This window comes from Xiphophorus couchianus, chromosome 1, assembly GCF_001444195.1.
Source record: "Xiphophorus couchianus chromosome 1, X_couchianus-1.0, whole genome shotgun sequence".
NCBI classification, from domain to species: domain Eukaryota; kingdom Metazoa; phylum Chordata; class Actinopteri; order Cyprinodontiformes; family Poeciliidae; genus Xiphophorus; species Xiphophorus couchianus.
Window position 1 is genome coordinate 6,824,667 of NC_040228.1, and position 17,114 is coordinate 6,841,780.

Consider the following 17,114-nt stretch of genomic DNA (forward strand, 5'->3'; position numbering starts at 1 on the left):
AGTACCAGTAATATATGCCACAACGTTCCCTAGCTTTGGACCAGTGCCGGTCCCGAGGGCTAGGCAATCTAAACGGCTTATTAGCAACACTAAGTTGTCAGAGGATTCCCATAAAGGCCTGAATTTTTACTTTTGCACCCAATTCCTGTTTATAAAAAACACTGAAGTTAATGTTTGTGCTCTCACACTGCCCTGGGGAAAGAACCATTTAAATGGACCAAACCCTGATAGTGTTCCCAATAATGTGGGTTATGTAAACTTCTGATAGACACTGTATTAGCAAACTAAACTGGCAGAGGCAAAAAAAGGAGATTAAACTAAGAGTGTTTCTACTGGTATTATTTTGTCTCACTGTTGCCTTTACTCAACAATACCGTCCACTGAATCCTAAAGTGATTCTGTGCCGATTTCAGAGTTTTTCTCTGATGAGCAGTTTGCGTTTCAGCATCTTTTCGTCTTGCCCAGCCTTCACCCTTTTTTTCTTGGCCATTGGCATGTCGTCAGCACTGAGATTTGTCTCACTTCATCTCATACGCACATTTAGTGCAAACCAACATTTAGACGTACATATTACTTAGACATACAGTAGAAAAGCAAACAGAGTCGTTTGTGCAACAGGGGAAATGGGATAAACAAATCTGGTATTGTAAATAACAGAATAAAGAGTTTTAAGTTGTACCGTATGGGGCCTATTGGGTTGAACTTACTGGCAGGAAGAGTGAAAAAAAGTTCTTGCAGGAACTGGAAGCGTCTCATTAAAGACATTCCCAGCATATACTGTTTATAAACAGGCTCTTGTTCATCGCTGGTGATGGATGGATGTGTCCTGCTGCTGACTCCTCCTCTGACAAGCTTTCTGCCACTGTTTCACCACAAACACACACTTTACTACGGAGCTGATATTTTATGTTTCAGTATCACCTCCTCGCTGGGTGGGCCGTCGCCGTTTTCAGGGTGTGCGATTTCACGGAGGAGGGAACGTGTGTGTGTGTGTGTGTCCATGTGTTAGGAGGGAGAACGGCGCGGCAGAAGGGTCAGCGCGATCCTGCTAATGAAGAAGAACGGCCAGGCTGTCAGGAGCCGGTCGAGGTCACGCAGAGGAGCTGAACACAAAACCATGCCGCACTTTTCAGATTCTTACTTGTAAGATTTTCTGAAAAATCATTTCCTTTTCGCTTCATAGATACGTTCTGCATTGTGCCGCTGTCTAATGAAATCCAGATAAAGTTGCATTAAAATGTGTGATTGTGACAAAATGTGAAAAGTTCAAGAGGAGTAAAACTTTCACAAGGTGCTGGTTAATAAATGCATCTGAGGAGGGAAAAACCCTTAAGCAACGAGTCACACACGACATCACAACAAGGGAGAAAACGTCGCCTTCATTTTGTTTATTTCTTTACAGTACACAGACCGACTAGATATGTTTATCATTTCCAATATAAAACCAATTAAAATGTGCAAAAACAGACAACAAAATGTGCAAATTAAAGAGGCAAAAAATAAATAAAATCATTGTTTTGAGACAGTTTTAAAACTCAAGAAGTGCAATCAAAACTGGTCATGCATTTTCACAAAAACACCGAGTAAAAACCTGAAACTACAAGGAAAATATGAACGGTCTGCATAAAAGATCTGCTATCAACATTTCTGACATGTTTTTGCTGCAGGTTGAGAGTAGCAGATGTAAATACAAGGTAAAGTCTTAAAAGGACAACACCAGACAGTGGAGTTATTCTGGCACATTTAACCACCACAGACGGGGTTGAATGCGGTGGTTCAGAAACTTTACAGCACCGTAGTTGGTTCAGAAAAAACATCTGTGGAATGGTCTAGTCTGCCAAATACCATCGACATTTACAGGATGCTTGACGACTCAAAGCTCCACGTCCGACGTCTGAAACCCAAATTAAAAGGCAGATAAATTAAGAATTTTTATCTGTACTTCCATTGCGGCAATAAGAAAAAGTCCCATCTGTAAACATTAATCAGGACGAACATTCAATAAATAAAAACTAAAACTTGACGGATTGCAGTTTGCGTGTGTTGACCAAGTGAGTTTGATTGGAGATCCTGGAGCTTCTCCTGCGTCCGCCGGTTCAGCTCGGGATCAGCGGCGCCGTCTCATCAGTTCCCAGGCTCCCGTTCACGTTCTGAACCGGAGCCTTACGGTAGATCAAGAACTGCACTGAGATCTGAGCGGCAAGGTTAAGGAAGTAAATGAAAGATAATTTAGTCTGGAAATTGTAATATTTTCCAATAATCCATTTGTTTTTCAATACATATCCAGATGTAGAAATGACTTAAATTTCATACTTTTCTAGGCGACGTCATGGACCCCATATATTGGGTTTATAAATTGAAATCAGACATGTGTTCACAGTGCAGTCCAACACCAGTGCAGGTTGGAAATGATGGTGGTCTAAAAAAATGAGTAAATGACAGTCACACCACTGACTTTTACCAATAAAGCAGCTGCAGATGATCCAGAACGCTGCTGCTCGCGTTCTGACTAAAACCAGGAAGATACAGCACATCACCCAGTCCTAAAGTCCCTACACTGGCTCCCTGTAGCTCAGAGAATAGACTTTAAAATATTGTTAGTTTGAAAATCACTGAACGGCTTAGCACCACAATACATTAAAGATCTGCTGTTGTTGTATGAACCTTCCAGACCTCTCAGGTCTTCTGGTTCTGGTTCTGCTCTCCAGAGCCAAACGAGGAGAAGCAGCATTCAGATATAAAGATCTAAAAAGCTTATCAAACCAACTTGTTGCACAGATCAGAGTGTAACTCAATTGCTGGATCCACTCAGAACTAATCTATGTGTTTCATGTGGGTGCATTAGTAGTTGAAAAAGAATTTTCCACTCATTAAAATGTTGCTTATTTGGGGAAAAGACTGATAAACTATCTGATAAACACTAATTGTAGCAAAGCAGCCACCAGGGGGCGCTGAGGTAACCCCTTTACTCCAGTTTCCCATAGATCTGGGGATCCAGTGTATTCGCTACTGAATACATCGTTTCAAACACAACCAGAGGATGTAGAACAGAAACTGACAGCCATCATCTCTACTTGGCGCATTGTGCAGCAGTGTCTCTGTTTTCTCTGTGGAAGGATACGACGAGGTCCAGGCTGAGCGTTCCGAGGCTGCCGATGAGCCAGGGGAGGTGATGGACCAGGTAGCTTTTCTCGCTCTGGCCCCTCTCAGGGTTCTTCAGTAAGACACTCAGGCCGTAGGTGGTGTTCCCCAAGATGACGAGAGCAAACAAGAAGTAAGACACTCCCTCCGTCGACTTCCTCTTAAACTGCGACGAGAAACGAGACGACCGCAAGGGAAGTGAATCATCTGAACGAGGGATGTGGAACGTTTTCATTTTCTACCTACTCATATTCCTGTACACATTGTCACACAGGGAACAGCAGCTCTGTTTTATGCTGGATTACATTCACTTCCACTTTTGCATTTTCAGTTAACAAGAACATTGAATCTGTGGTTTTTCTACTTGGATGAGTTGTTTTTCTACTTTAGGCTCTTGGATACTCACACAGAGCTCTCCAGCAATGTGTTGCTCACAGAAGATTCACTACGTTCTTTGGAAGACGTGCTTATCAGTACTTCAATGTAAAGAAAACTTTGACCAGTTCAGACCCCAACTGGTCTCTATGCATTCCCGCTTTGATCCTTCTAATTTACTAAAAAAATAAACTTTTCTAAGCAAATGTACTTGAACTACAGCCAATGGCAACGCTCTGCAAGCTGCTCTTTAGACCTTCCACAACGGTTCTTAATAGCATTGACTATAAATGATAAAGAACAACTTACGTTTTAAAAATAGATCTAATAATAAATGCAGGTTTTAGCTATTTTCCAGTTTTCTTCCATATAATAATTACATTTAATTTGCACAGCAGAATGGCATTAAAATTACCTGTCATTTTTATTTACATCTATATTTCTCATTCCGAGGCTGGAAACTATGTGCAAACATCAACATATTACGTTTCTGAACACGTTTTATGTTTTTCTTCCTACTAAAATCTAAAAACAGGGATAAAAATATTACTATTTTAAAACAACAGATTTTCTGCAAGAGGTAACAAAAATTTTAGGATGTCTTTTATCAAAAGGTCAAGTAATATTTGCGGCTCTAAATCCATTTAAATAGGTCAGAGCTAAATAAAATTATGGAAAAATGGCACCTACTAACTGGTGACTGAGCACCCTCCCAATGATTCTTGATATTGCTGCATGTGCAATATATAATAAAACAGACAAACATTTCACTTAATAAATTATACAAAAACATTTTAGGCTTGCCCAGGTTCTTGCATCCCTTGGCTTCTGAAGAGTTTATTGTTTTTATTGTAGTTTGAGATTTTCAGGAGCTGCAGAGATAAACCGTCATAAAGAAAAAACGCTGAACTCTAATTTACGGTGGCCGACAGGTGCAAATGCGCAGCAAAAGAGAAAACATGCAAACAAAAAAAAACACGCGCACAAATTAAATGCGGCAAGCAAAAAGAGAGACGCAAACAAAAAAGAAAACACCCCCGAATGAAATGCAGCAAACAAAAAGTGTTGAAAACGGAAGTGCTCCAGACCACTAGGGGGAGTCAAAGAAAATAGTATTCATTTCTATGGGACCAGATGCAAGATTCAGAGAAAGAAATTTGAAAGAAAGTAAAGGTACGTATTACTATATTTCTTTTCAGATACGCCGTCTTTTATAATATTATAGAATAACAGAATAATTTATGGGTAGCGTGATAGACTTTGTGTCAGTCATACCGTTCTGGGCTCAGTCTCGATTTTCTTTGACTCCCCCTAGTGGTCTGGAGCACTTCCGTTTGCAACACTTTTTGTTTGCTGCATTTCATTCGGGGGTGTTTTCTTTTTTGTTTGCGTCTCTCTTTTTGTTTGCTGCATTTTATTTGCTTTTTGCTTGCCGCATTTAATTTGTGCGCGTGTTTTTTTTTTTGTTTGCATGTTTTCTCTTTTGCTGCGCATTTGCACCTGTCGGCCACCGTACTAATTTCATTTAATTGGAAGTCGACACGACAACACGGCCAAAACTGCAACGGCATGAAACGGCAAAGGGGTGAAAATTGTAAATGGCATCAACATTCCTTAAACATTTTTGCAAACCTGCTTGTCATACTCACATTTGTGTGCATTTGTGGCAGTCTGGAGCAGAGGTAGAGGACTGATGACACCGACCCAATGGAGAAACCAACAATCTCTTTAGGGGTAAAAGGCTGGGGTAAAGCAGGACAGATTTAACGTTACCAATAACCAAAAACAGCCAGACAAAACTGGCAAACTTCATTTAGACGAGTAGACTATAGCAGGTCTGACCTGAATAGAGCTAGCATCAGAGGTTGAGAGCAAAGAGCGGCTCCTGAACCCAGAGAAGATCATTTCAGGTTCGGGGTCGACCCCAGGGCGGTGGGCCAGACCAGCAGTGAGGCCCAGAACGCAAGAAATGCCCACGACGTTCAGAACTGTCCTCCCTGGTGAAGATGCGGAAGCAGAGGTCGACACAAGTACGGAAAACTGAAGCAGGTACAAAAACCATTATATCAAAGTAACGTCGGCTCACAGTTTACCAGTCAGAAACATGCAAAGCTTGCTTTCAGCACACAAGGATTTCAAATTTAGTTATTATAGCCGTCTCTGCAAAATGTCTTACTGGGACGAAATCAATATCCAGTATTAATATTGCTGTAGTTTATTTCCATTTCTATGGAAATAAATATTAGTTCTTAATATCGGCCCAGTTTTATTTATCGGACCGTTAAAATATGTTGATAAATGACTACTGCTGGCCAACACCAACCTTAGAACCGATATTTTGCTAATCATTATTGTACATAAACAGTGTATTAGTGCTATTTAGTATTTTTTATGTGTGGCTGCAGGTTTTGTGAGGAGCCTCAGGGTTTCCATGTCTAAACTCGCACTTTGTTGTTGTCGCAAACTTTGGTGTTAAATACGGTCCAAACGAACTAAACTCTATTTTTTTTTTTTTTTTAGTGTCCCTTTTTACAAAAGTAGGCTGACAGGAATGGGGAAGGAGAGGGGGGAAGACATGCAGCAAATGTCGCCGGGTCCGGGAGTCGAACCCGCGACGGCCGCGTCGAGGACTCAAGGCCTCCAAATACGGGTCGCGCTAACCCCTACGCCACCACGGCACGCCCAGACTCTATTTAAGAATACCCAATAGGGTAAAAACCAAACTTTAATTGACGAAAATAAAAATACTCACTGTGAGCCACTCTGTGTCTCATTTTGTAGTAGGTGTACATGGTGAGCATCAGCAGGTCAGCCAAGACATAATAAATCGCTGTGTAGATCTATATGACGAGGACAAACAGATACACACGTCTCAGGTGAACAAAAAACTAAGACTCCTATGAGCTCAGATGCTTCAAGCCGACTAAAATAACTCACTGATACAAGAATATTCCATAACAGTAAGATTTCATGTATAAGAATGCAATATATGGTCGTTTGTTAGCATTCTGGTGAAGTTATTTTTCTTATTTTAAAGGCAAAAGCCATAAAAGGTTGTTTTTTTTTAATCATGAATACTGAACATTTGACAAACTTGAAATAAAATATTTAAGTTGTTTATGTAAAAATAAATCATAAAATAAAATAATAATAATAATCACCTGAAGTGGAAGCTGGTCAGCTAGAAAGGAGCCAATCAGATTGCAGGAATCGCCTCCCAACCACAGCAGCAGAAACCAAACCGACAGGGCACTGTCCATATTCCCCTTTTTACAGGAACTATAGTACTGACTGTAACCAGACAGAGAGCAGAATGAACTTCGCCTGACAATTAAGCAAACTGCAAAACCGACTAAAAGAGCAAACCCTTACGGAAGAGAGGACACCATGAAACAGACGATGGACAGGAGGCCCAGGCAGACGCTGGCCATGTCCCTCCCATCCTGGGCGCATTCCCCCAGGCCTTCCCAAACCCACCGGGAGCCATTCGGACACAACGAGGTGAAGTTTCCTGAATCTGTCCATCCGGGCGAGCTCTGGGTGAAGACGCTGCCTTTCCACATAGTCTGCTGGTCAAGAGGCACGTCTGTTAGTGAACACGAGAAAATACGTTTCAGTTGTGGAAATGCACCGATTAAATAACCAGAGAGAGGAAAAACCTAACTCTTAGTTAGTTCTGATGGATGAGTCGCAGATCCAATATGGAAAAAACCTTGACTTTTCCCGCCCTCTTGATTCATGAAATGCTTATAAAACAATAACATAGTAATAATAACACAATCACCTTTAGCATGCTTAAAAACTACTCCAAACAATTCTGCATAAAAGAGGAACAACACTGCTCCACCATGATGAAAACGACTCATAGCCTTTTGATCGCTGTTTATGCAATTAATAAAAGGACATATTAAGTTCAAAACTCATTTTAATGAGTATAATGAAAGTCATTAAAATGAGTTTCATGACCTAAAATGAATCTGTCCATCCAGACAAAAGAGAAACCCATAATGAATGAAGGTCGACCTTCGTTTACTGCATCGTTTGAGGCATAATTTGTAATATTCGTGTAATTTCTTCCTTTTTGGCTGAATTCAAAGCTGCTATCCTTATCCAAGAACATAAAGGGCATGTTTACTTCTTTAAAATGTTAAAGTGCTTTTTAAAAAAAAAAAAAAGAAGAAGAAAAACCAGAAAGGCAAGAGATAAAAAAGCAAAACAAAAAATTTGAGTAGGCCAGAAAAACTTTGCCTCCTTGTTGTATTTTCGTCAATGTTGTTAAGTCTTCATAAAAAAACACACAAAAAAAAACCCTTTTCTAAACAGATATTCAAGTAAAATACAGAAATAAACCACCAGACCTCAATGTGTCGCAACAATATAAGCGAGACTGACGCCGCCCTTTAAAGGAAACCAAAGCAAACAAACTGCTTGTCTCGGCCATTTGGCTCAAATGTCAACTTATTCTGATAGAAACAAACACCAACAGAAAAACATTGGTAATGAATCTGAACGCAGGAGAACAGATGCAGAAACCAGAACGTGGAAACGTCACCAGTAAAGGTTACAAATCTATAAAGGTCGATATCAAAACAAACACGCTGTCCAGTAGCTACTGCAGAGGTTAGCAACAAAATCTATCGACATTACCTCCCACATGTGACCAAACTGGTTCACCTTAAAGCCAACAATGTGAACATGAATAATATTTGGTGTGGACTCGTTTCCACGGCCCGGAGGTTTGGGAACATACCGCGGAAGATCACAATAAACAACAGCAAAGGTGTTCCGTCCCCCCCACTGATTGGCTGATTTTAAAAACGTATCCGCAAACGTAGCAATGAGCGTAAGTGACTGTATATGGCAGGCCGTTTTAACACAAATCCGGTTTCGTCTGACTCTCTGTAATTACATTCCTAAAAATGCATCTTGACTGTCTGGAATGGTAATTTAAGATATCTGCATTTACATTCTGACTAGTAAGAATAATAATTCAAGATATCTTCAATTATATTTTGCCGAGTCAAAATTCCTTTCAAGATATCTCAAATTACGACACTGGACCCGTCCTTTGAAGGGCCATATATCCGTAATTACAATTTAAGATATCTTGAACTTAATTATGACTAGTCAAAATTACAATTTTAGATATCTGAATTAAGAATTGCGTGGAAGCCCCTTTGTGCTGTCCAAACAGTTGCCTGCAGAATTTTATGTTTGCTGCACAAAATTATGTGTAAATGCCACAACCTAGAAATAGCTCGGCAATGTTGGATATGTATGGAGTGAAAATAGTCTCAAAATACTTGTGCGTGTGTGTGTGTGTAAAAATACCTGTGCGTGTGTAATACTGGGTTTGTAACTCGTGTAAACATCTTTGTGTGCAACTTTGGATAGTTGTATCTGTGAAACATGTTTTGTAAACCGTAAAAAGAAAATTTGTGCGCAACTCCAGGTACTTGTAAATATGTGGTCACATATATGAAGAAATTGCGAATACAAAATAAAAGTAGACACACACAATTACAATTTCTACAAACGTTAAATTTCTACACTTAAACGTTTTAACTACAACCTCACAAACCTTCTCCTACGACTGTAATTTTCCGTATTAAGAGTAGACTGTACAGAATACATATTCAAGATGTCAGTAATGTCATTCTGACTAGTCAGGATGTTAATTTAAGATATCTTAAATAGAAAAGCTGTGCAATTCAAGATATCTCTAATTCATTTGGAGATATCTGAAAAGGAATTCTGACTAGTCAAAATTACAATTCAAGATATCTTTAATTTAGTTTTGTCAAGTCATTATTTGCTTTTAAGATATCTATAATTTAAATTTCGCTATTCAAAACTACATTTAATATATCTTGAATTATGTTGCCATTCGAGATATCTTGAATTTACTTTATGACTAGTCATAATTTTAACTGTATCTGAAATGTGTATTTCAGATAGTCAGTAACTCATTGTAGATATCTTGAAGTCTCCATACAACTCTATTTGACTAGTCAGAATGTAATTAGAGATATCTCAAATATATATTTTATCTAGTAAAAATATAATTAGAGATATCTTAAATCGTTAAAACATGTAGTCATAAAACAACTTGAGATATCTGGAATGTAAGGGCGGTAAAACAGAATTTATGTTAAAACGGCCTGCCATACATCCCATAGAACGCGGCTTTGGTTGAGCAACTCTGAACAAAGCTCCAAACTACGATAATAAGGAAAGGAAAGAAAAAAATCGCCACATAGTAAACATTTCTCAGCACATATGATCAACCTCATTAACCTACATTAACTCTGTAACTAGTTCTAAGCCGATATGAACCTTTTTTTCCTCGAACATTCCTCAAACCTCGCCAAAGATTACAGAGCGACGTTCGTATTTTCCATGTTACCACAAAATGTCCCCTCTATCATGACCTGTCACGTAAATTACATTGACAGTTATGTTTATTATAATCTATTAAGCAATGTAGCCCTCAAAACAACTGGAAACCAAGTTGCGTTCAATCAGAAATGTAAACCTTGTAAGGTATAACTATATTTATCAAAAAAACAAAACATGTGAACAGAGGAAAGAGAGAACCTACCAGGAAGGCTATTAACGTCCGAAGCTGAATCCAAAATACAAACCGGTCTTCTTCCAATTGTTATTTTGTGGGTTTGTTTGGTGCTGGCCAGGTGTCAGCTGACCCGCCGCCAGACTGACGACTCAGCACCAAGTTCACTGAAGTCAGCACGAAATACTGTTTTTTTAAGGTTTCCTGGAATCACGTGCTTCGTTCCGACCTTAACCCATCAGCCCCCAAAGAACAAAAACCGAACCCAGTCCCCCATAGATCCAACAGATGCAAATACGATCTTCTTATCAAATACTGAATCAGCACAAAGCCGCCTGTCGATCATCCGTCAGAGAGGACCTGTGAGAAAGTCAGCAGAACGTTCTGCTGCAGCCCAGGAGGACTGGAGACTTCTTGAACATAAATAATCTATTGCGGTGAAGAAAGTAACTAGTGGCAACAAAAACACAACTGTAAATATTTCTGAAAACAGTCTTTTACATTTCAACCCTCCCCCCCCCCCCCCATTACAACTACAAAATGTGTTTTATTCGGATTACGGATTAGTCATATCCTCCACAAGTTTAGCCAAATCGCAACAATGACAAGAAACAAGCCATTGTTGAAAGAAATCCGATTTGAAGTTTACCACAACCCAAACTGAGAGAGACAGAAAACGTGGAAGGCTATTTCAATTTAGTAGTCGATTAATCGTTAGCTAGAGTACACGGATTCAAAATTTTTTGCTGAGAAAAAGAGCAGTAATTAAGTCAAAACTGTACAAAAATATTTATACATTTTAGATTAAAGATAAAAACATGCTTTAGCCAAAACTCGCGTGGTTTAGTTTCAGCTTCACCTGTTCAAATACACTCGGCACATTTTATGTTATTGCATTTTAGGCAGTAGTTTTTATTTTCTTGATTAAAAATGGAATTGAGTTGGGGGTTTTCGCATTGTTTAATATATTTCTAGTACTACATACATTTGATCAGAACAAACATCAGAATAACTGATTACTAATATAATCGTTTGTTGCACTTCTGTTTTTGAGCTGCCATACTCTTTTTGTTTTTTAGTATCGCCACAGTAAGCTGGATTGTTTGAACGAATATTGCCATTTATCTTCCGGATGTTGTTGTTGCAGCTGCAGTAGTTAAAACGTAAGGAAACGACAACCTGCTGTACAAATATTTTCCTCTGGTGTGCTTCAAGAACAGGTTTTATTGACGCACCAAAACACCTATACGGTAGACTCTCTTATGTACACAACGTTTCCACAAAGTCATACAAATACTTAGTAGGCTCAATGTCAAAGCATAGATAATATACATCAAACAGAATAAGTCAAGTTAAATGTTTTTATAAAGAAATTGTTACAACTCTACAAATGCAAATGGATGGCAGAAAACAAAACAAATCAGTTGGTAGCTACAACAGAACAAGAAGTCCTACTTAAAATCTGTACAAGCGGGTCAGTGTCCATGAAATAGAAGATCCATGTTTACGCTCTCGGGAGGAAACAGAATAAAATATGGCAGAAGACTTGTAAATACTTTCATTCCAAGGCAACAATCTTAATGAGTTGGTTTAGAAAACGTCATTACTTTTTGTCTCTCCAAAATAATCATAATTAAAAAAAAAACAGAGGCTGGGAGATGAAAGGAAGACAGTCTTTTAACTTGTCGTTTCTTTACGCCGGGTTTTTACTTGATGTGAACAAGCTTGTCGTCCGTTTTCAACCGTTTGCGTCGAGGCTGAATGAAGTCCTCCTCGGAGTCCTCCGTGTCCACGTCCTCCCTCTCCTTCTCGTCGGAGGACCCGGGGTCCGGTGAGTCGGGGAAGTGTTGATCCGGGAATATGTCCTGCAGCTTCTCCTCAAAGTACAGGCTCACCGCCTTACCAGATATCGCCATCTCTGATCCCGCCTGTCGGAGGAGGAACAGTAGGAGGAGGAAGAGGTCGGAGGAGGAGGAGAAGAAGAAGAGCGTGAGGAGTGACATAGAGAAGGAAAGGTGTGAGTACCGTTGAGTGTGGGCGGGATAGGGGAAACATGAGTGGGTTGGAGGCAGGAAGAAGGAAGAGGAGAATGAGGAGACAAATTAGATTTGGTTAAGACTCCTTGTGGCAAAGCGGCCCCAGCTCAACCTTGCTGTACAGAGCGAGGATGTCCTGCCTTCCGGTCCCACTGTGGCTCCATGAAACATCTCCGCTAGTGACTTACAGGTCAAAGAGGCCGTTGTCAACAATACCCACCGAAACAAACAAAAGAAAAATCTATTCCATAAAACGAGATTTCCAGGGTTGTGTAAGAATGTAATGAACATGGCTCAATGAAGAGCTTTTCATTAAACTAAATAAAAGCTAACCTGCATTGATCAGAGGTAACATGAAACTTGATGTTGAAAGCCTCAACACTGCTGAAGATAAAATCTGAAACAAATCTACACCACTGATGTTAATGAAAACGGTTTTCACTGCAAGTGTCCCAATACAATATTTTTTTCCCTTCTAATACGATGCAGACGTCATAGTTTTCAGTAGTGGACGATACCGATACCAATGTGACATCGGCACGAATGATGTACACTTTTATTGCTTCTTCTGTAGAGTGGAACTTTAGAAAAGGCTTCAGAAAGTGACATTACTCAGAGAACAATAGTCAGAAGCAATAGGCCATTTATTTTTGGTGTGTTTTCAGGATATAAGTGCTGCTGGATAGAAACTGGGACAGAATGAATGCTGGAGCGGAGCTTTTAGATACTTGTTTATTGGATGATACTGGAGTGAATTCCAATATCAGCATTAGGTACCTGTATCATGCATGCACTAAAGCACATCTGCTTCCAACACTATTTTGAAATACAGTACAGTCAAACTGTACAGAAGGCTTTTTATTTAAATACTTACTGTCAGAAGCTATGTACTGAGGGCACTGCATAGTAACGAACAACAGTTTCATAATTGTTCCTGCTGATTTATAGAGCCGACTTCTCTGTTATGGAAAATCCCTGATTAGGGAACTTGCCAAAAATCTCACTGTAAAGGTAAAGATCTACATTCTTCAATGAGCACATACAGAAACTGGCGTCTAAAATATCACTTGTGTAGTTTTGTTTTTTGCTTCAGTATATTAAAAGAGTCCTGTAATGTCTGCTGTCTCTACTCTTAATATGGAAAATTACTGGCCCCTGCATCAGAGGCCAAACCTTTGTGAAACCGGACATCGGGAATTGGTCGTATAATTCTGATCGGTGCATTTCTACAGATTTCTTTCTCCATTCCTCTAATGTGTTTTGTGCCGTTTTATTTAGGTGTATTCACAGTAAACTTGGTAACTAGCATCCAAGATATTTCTTTAAAAACTGAAACTGCTTCGGTAAAAATTGTTACTGAAATAAACTGCTAAACATGACAGAAGCAGAAGATGCTAGTTCTTCTATTACTCCGTTTTACAATATTTCTTTGACTTTGGTCCAAGGCAGTAAAATGAACGCAACTGGAAATGACATGTCAGACAAAAACAACCAAATAAACCCAAGACTGACAGATCCTGCACCAATACTCCACACCCTGGAACATTTGCATAAACAGCATACTATCTCAAACTTTTCTTACTGTTGATAAAACTAACCATTTATACACGTTTAGTCATTTTGCATATTTAAAACCTTTTTTTTACTGTGTAACTTTTAAGTCTTCTATGCAAGCCTACTATTTTTGAGCGACTTGAATGAGGCAAGCACACATTCAAACCGCCTTGAGCAGCTCATTGCAGATCGACCCTGAAAGTTAATAAAAGCTCCTTTATGTTAGTAATGTAAAACAGACGTGTCCCAAATGGTTAGTTTCTTAGATGTGAAGTCTACATTTGTTTACAATATTAGTTTGCTTTAAGTCAGTGAGCTTTATAAGAGCATCTTCTGTCAGCAGCATATTTTCATGTTACACTCATCTGCTGTATTAAAGCCAGCAAAATATAAAGTGAAAGCCTGAATCTGAGAGTGAAAACAGTCACAGAAAAAGTGAAAGGAAAGCAAACTTAGTGACCCGTTTTGCCACTTATTGAGAAATAAGATCTGTGTCAACCAATTTTCAGCAGTTTTTTCTTTTTTAAAGGTGTATGGAATCTAAAGGCAGCTGCTAAGAGCTTCACTCGGGGCGTTTCCGCACATTTCTTGGAGCCTCAGTGGGAGGGAGCAGGAGATAGGTGCCCCATTTGAAACGGCTTACCTGGGTATTAATCTCTTTCTCCTCATCATAAACTTGGATTATTCGAGACATCTAAAGGGGGTAATAACATTACAACACAGACAGTGAAGCAGGAGGAGGAGAGAAGAATTCATAGCACAGGAAAGTTTAGTTCATAACAGATAAAGGAATCTGTTTCTTTTAAACTGTGCTCAGTTAAATCACCCAGTCAAAAAAGTGCATCAATTAACAGCAAGTGAAGGTGGCAAACGACAAACGGAGAGAATGGTCGTTTGCCAAACTTTTTCCCCTCTGTATTCGTATCACCATGTTGTTTTCTGGTCCAAATAATATGCATCCAATCGTCTCTTCAGCTTTACATGATGTTTTTCCTCAACGAATAAATACCAGCATGTGCATTTAATAAATATCTACAATAAATATCATTTAATATATACCTGAAAACCTTCCTCTCTTATTAAGAATGTGGATGTTTTCTCTCGCAATGAAAGCTTTTTTAAACAACCGTGTGGTTTACCGATGTGAAGCAGTGGTAGAGCGGTGTTAGTAGTGAGTGATGGCAAATGTGAAGAGAGGAGGAGATGCCTTTAAACTCCACTTGACAACAATTAGTGCAAGCGAACAAAACTGCAAGCATCACAACCAATATGCCAGGTTCAAAACGTGGTTAAGAGTAATGAGCATACAAGTGCATCTCTTTTTGAAATACCATTGGAAAGTTAGTTCATAACGTGACATTCCCTTGTTGCAGAGATGAATGGTGATAGATTAATTTGCTTTTGTCAGTTTTGAAGATTGTGGCCAACAGATGATGCTAAGCCAAAAGTTAGATCCTCTGGAAACTGATCAATACAAAAAACAGTAATATGGAAGTGTTGGGTTACAGCCTACACAATCCTGTTTGCCCATTGATAAAGAAGCTATAGTGACATATCAAAGCTAAATTCATGTAAAAGTTTTGTGGGAGAAAACGTTTCTACCACAAGAGTAGAAAAGTGTGGTAGAACATAAGTAGTAGAAGTAACTGCTGAGTTTGGACTCCTTGGAGTCCCACAATGACTCTTTTTAACTTTGACTACAAAATTAAAACAAGCCAGTTAATGTTTCTAACTTTAGATATCTTAACAATGAAATGTTTTTCAGTTTATTTCTGCAATATTTGTCCTGAAAGAACAACACTTAAAAGTCCTAGTAATAGGTTTTAGGTCTGTTGTCATTAGGCTGGAATCTATGAGTTTTTCTAGTTTTGACATAATTTTCTATCCTACAAAAAAAAAGAAGAAAGATCCATATCCTTTATTAAATGTTATGTTTATTTTAAATCCTAAAACTAGAAATAAAACGATGGTTCATTAAAAATGACAAATTTCTAATAGTACATATTTTAAAGCAGCAATATCTGCTTTAATGGCCGTGGTTTATTCATTAGCTGTAACTAACAATCGTCTACATTAACACTTGAAATATATAAATGTGTGTTTATGAATTTCTCTTCTTGAAATGAATTATTAAAATGTACTTTTTGACTATATTCCAATTTTATGGAGATGCAGATGTACCCTTTTAATGGCTTCAAAATAAAGTCGGTCAGGTTAAATGCAAAATAAAAATAATATGAATGAGCAGGTGGTAAAAAATGTGGAATCGCTACTCTTGGATGGTAATAAATTCAATCAAAAAAATGAAACCATAAGCAGCTTGGGGGAGAGGTGAAATCAAGAACTATAAAAAAAAGAATACATTTGATGTATAGATTATATTTAAAAGTCAAAAGAGGAACTTCTGTTTTAAACTACGTCTCAGAGTAATAATACAAAATGTCCTCATCACTGCTTCCATGTAGCCCCACTCTGTTTTCATTTACTTAATATATTTAGCTTTCTTCTATGTAACTAAATGCTCATTACAAGTTTATATGAATGAAATAAACGCTACAAATATGTAATCCTGTTGATCATCATCTGAAGTCAACCTCTATGTGTTCATCACTTGCACCTGCTTTATACATCTCAAAAAATTTAAATATTGTGGAAAAAGTTCAGTATTTTTGTCACTCGTTTCAGAAAGTGAAGCACATACCCAGCTCACCTGTTAGCCATGAAATTAGTTGGTCATGAAAATTACAAGAAACAAAGGCTCAAAATATTTCACTATGCCTAGCAAAGCTATATAGTACGAGTTTTACTTTCTGAATTGAGTGACAAAAATGTTGAATCTTTCACAATTTTAACATTTTTTAAAAAGAAGTTTGTATTTCTTATGATACGGAACGTTTTTAACTTTGTTTTTGGTGACACTTCTCTTGCTTTTGACCTATTGCTCCAACTGTAACTGAAGGAGAAAATATTTTAAGGAATTTCAAAAGCTTACATCCAAGAGTGGAGATTCTATATTTTCCAATAGGATTGCATAACGTCCGTGTACATCAGTGTGACTTGTGTCTGCATGCACAATTTTAGTCACTGCCATTCCCCAAGCAGGTTGAAGACTCATGCTGCTCACCTCGTTGTATTTTGCACAATTTTTGAAGATAAGGCGCATGTCATTCACAAACTCCTGTATGGTCTTGTAATACTGGGAGCTTCGCAGCTGCAGCTTCTTCTTCACCTTCTTTAGGTCCATGGGCTGCTTAATTATCTTGTAGTAGTTGGGCACCTAGATCCAAGGACAGAGGTATGTTACATACTGAAATATTTCAAATAAAAAACAGTGTTCATAAAATCGAGGTGTAGGCTGGGGAATCTGGGAAAATAGCACAAATGTAAGATTTCTACTTCAGATTGTACACAAGTAGAGTAAATAAGTACAAGGCACA

General features: G+C 38.5%; 3 protein-coding genes across 6 annotated transcripts in view; 1 reads left to right on the forward strand and 2 right to left on the reverse strand.

Moving 5' to 3' along the window:
- The window catches only part of bcas2 (BCAS2 pre-mRNA processing factor), a 624,479-nt gene that overhangs the window by 571,426 nt on the left and 35,939 nt on the right, over positions 1-17,114 (forward strand). The window lies entirely within an intron of this gene.
- slc66a1 (solute carrier family 66 member 1) lies at positions 1,365-10,430 on the reverse strand. Of its 4 annotated transcripts, none has more exons than XM_028013647.1 (8): positions 10,118-10,430; positions 6,889-7,082; positions 6,678-6,807; positions 6,269-6,356; positions 5,359-5,513; positions 5,166-5,258; positions 3,122-3,307; positions 1,365-2,192 (listed from the first exon to the last, which is right to left on the reverse strand). In XM_028013647.1, the coding sequence occupies exons 2-8, from the start codon at positions 7,077-7,079 to the stop codon at positions 2,097-2,099; spliced, it is 939 nt and encodes a 312-aa protein (XP_027869448.1). In that variant the 5' UTR covers positions 7,080-7,082; positions 10,118-10,430; the 3' UTR covers positions 1,365-2,096. The 4 variants fall into 4 exon arrangements, with proteins under 4 accessions (XP_027869448.1, XP_027869440.1, XP_027869433.1 ...); XM_028013639.1 differs by having other exon boundaries at positions 6,889-7,102; positions 10,118-10,429; XM_028013632.1 differs by lacking the exon at positions 10,118-10,430 and adding an exon at positions 8,164-8,280 and having other exon boundaries at positions 6,889-7,102.
- trim33 (tripartite motif containing 33) overlaps positions 11,281-17,114 on the reverse strand; it is a 31,287-nt gene continuing 25,453 nt past the window's right edge. The window contains 3 exon segments of the mRNA XM_028012736.1: positions 11,281-12,015; positions 14,321-14,371; positions 16,802-16,954. Coding sequence (XP_027868537.1) covers positions 11,794-12,015; positions 14,321-14,371; positions 16,802-16,954 — 426 coding nt within the window. The 3' untranslated portion in view covers positions 11,281-11,793.

Coding starts and splice junctions, on each gene's coding strand:
- slc66a1 (XM_028013623.1), bottom strand. Junction 3,308..5,165: donor TGCCACAAATGCACACAAAT/GTGAGTATGACA, acceptor TTCTCGTCGCAG/TTTAAGAGGAAGTCGACGGA. Junction 2,193..3,121: donor CGCTCAGCCTGGACCTCGTC/GTATCCTTCCAC, acceptor CTTGCCGCTCAG/ATCTCAGTGCAGTTCTTGAT.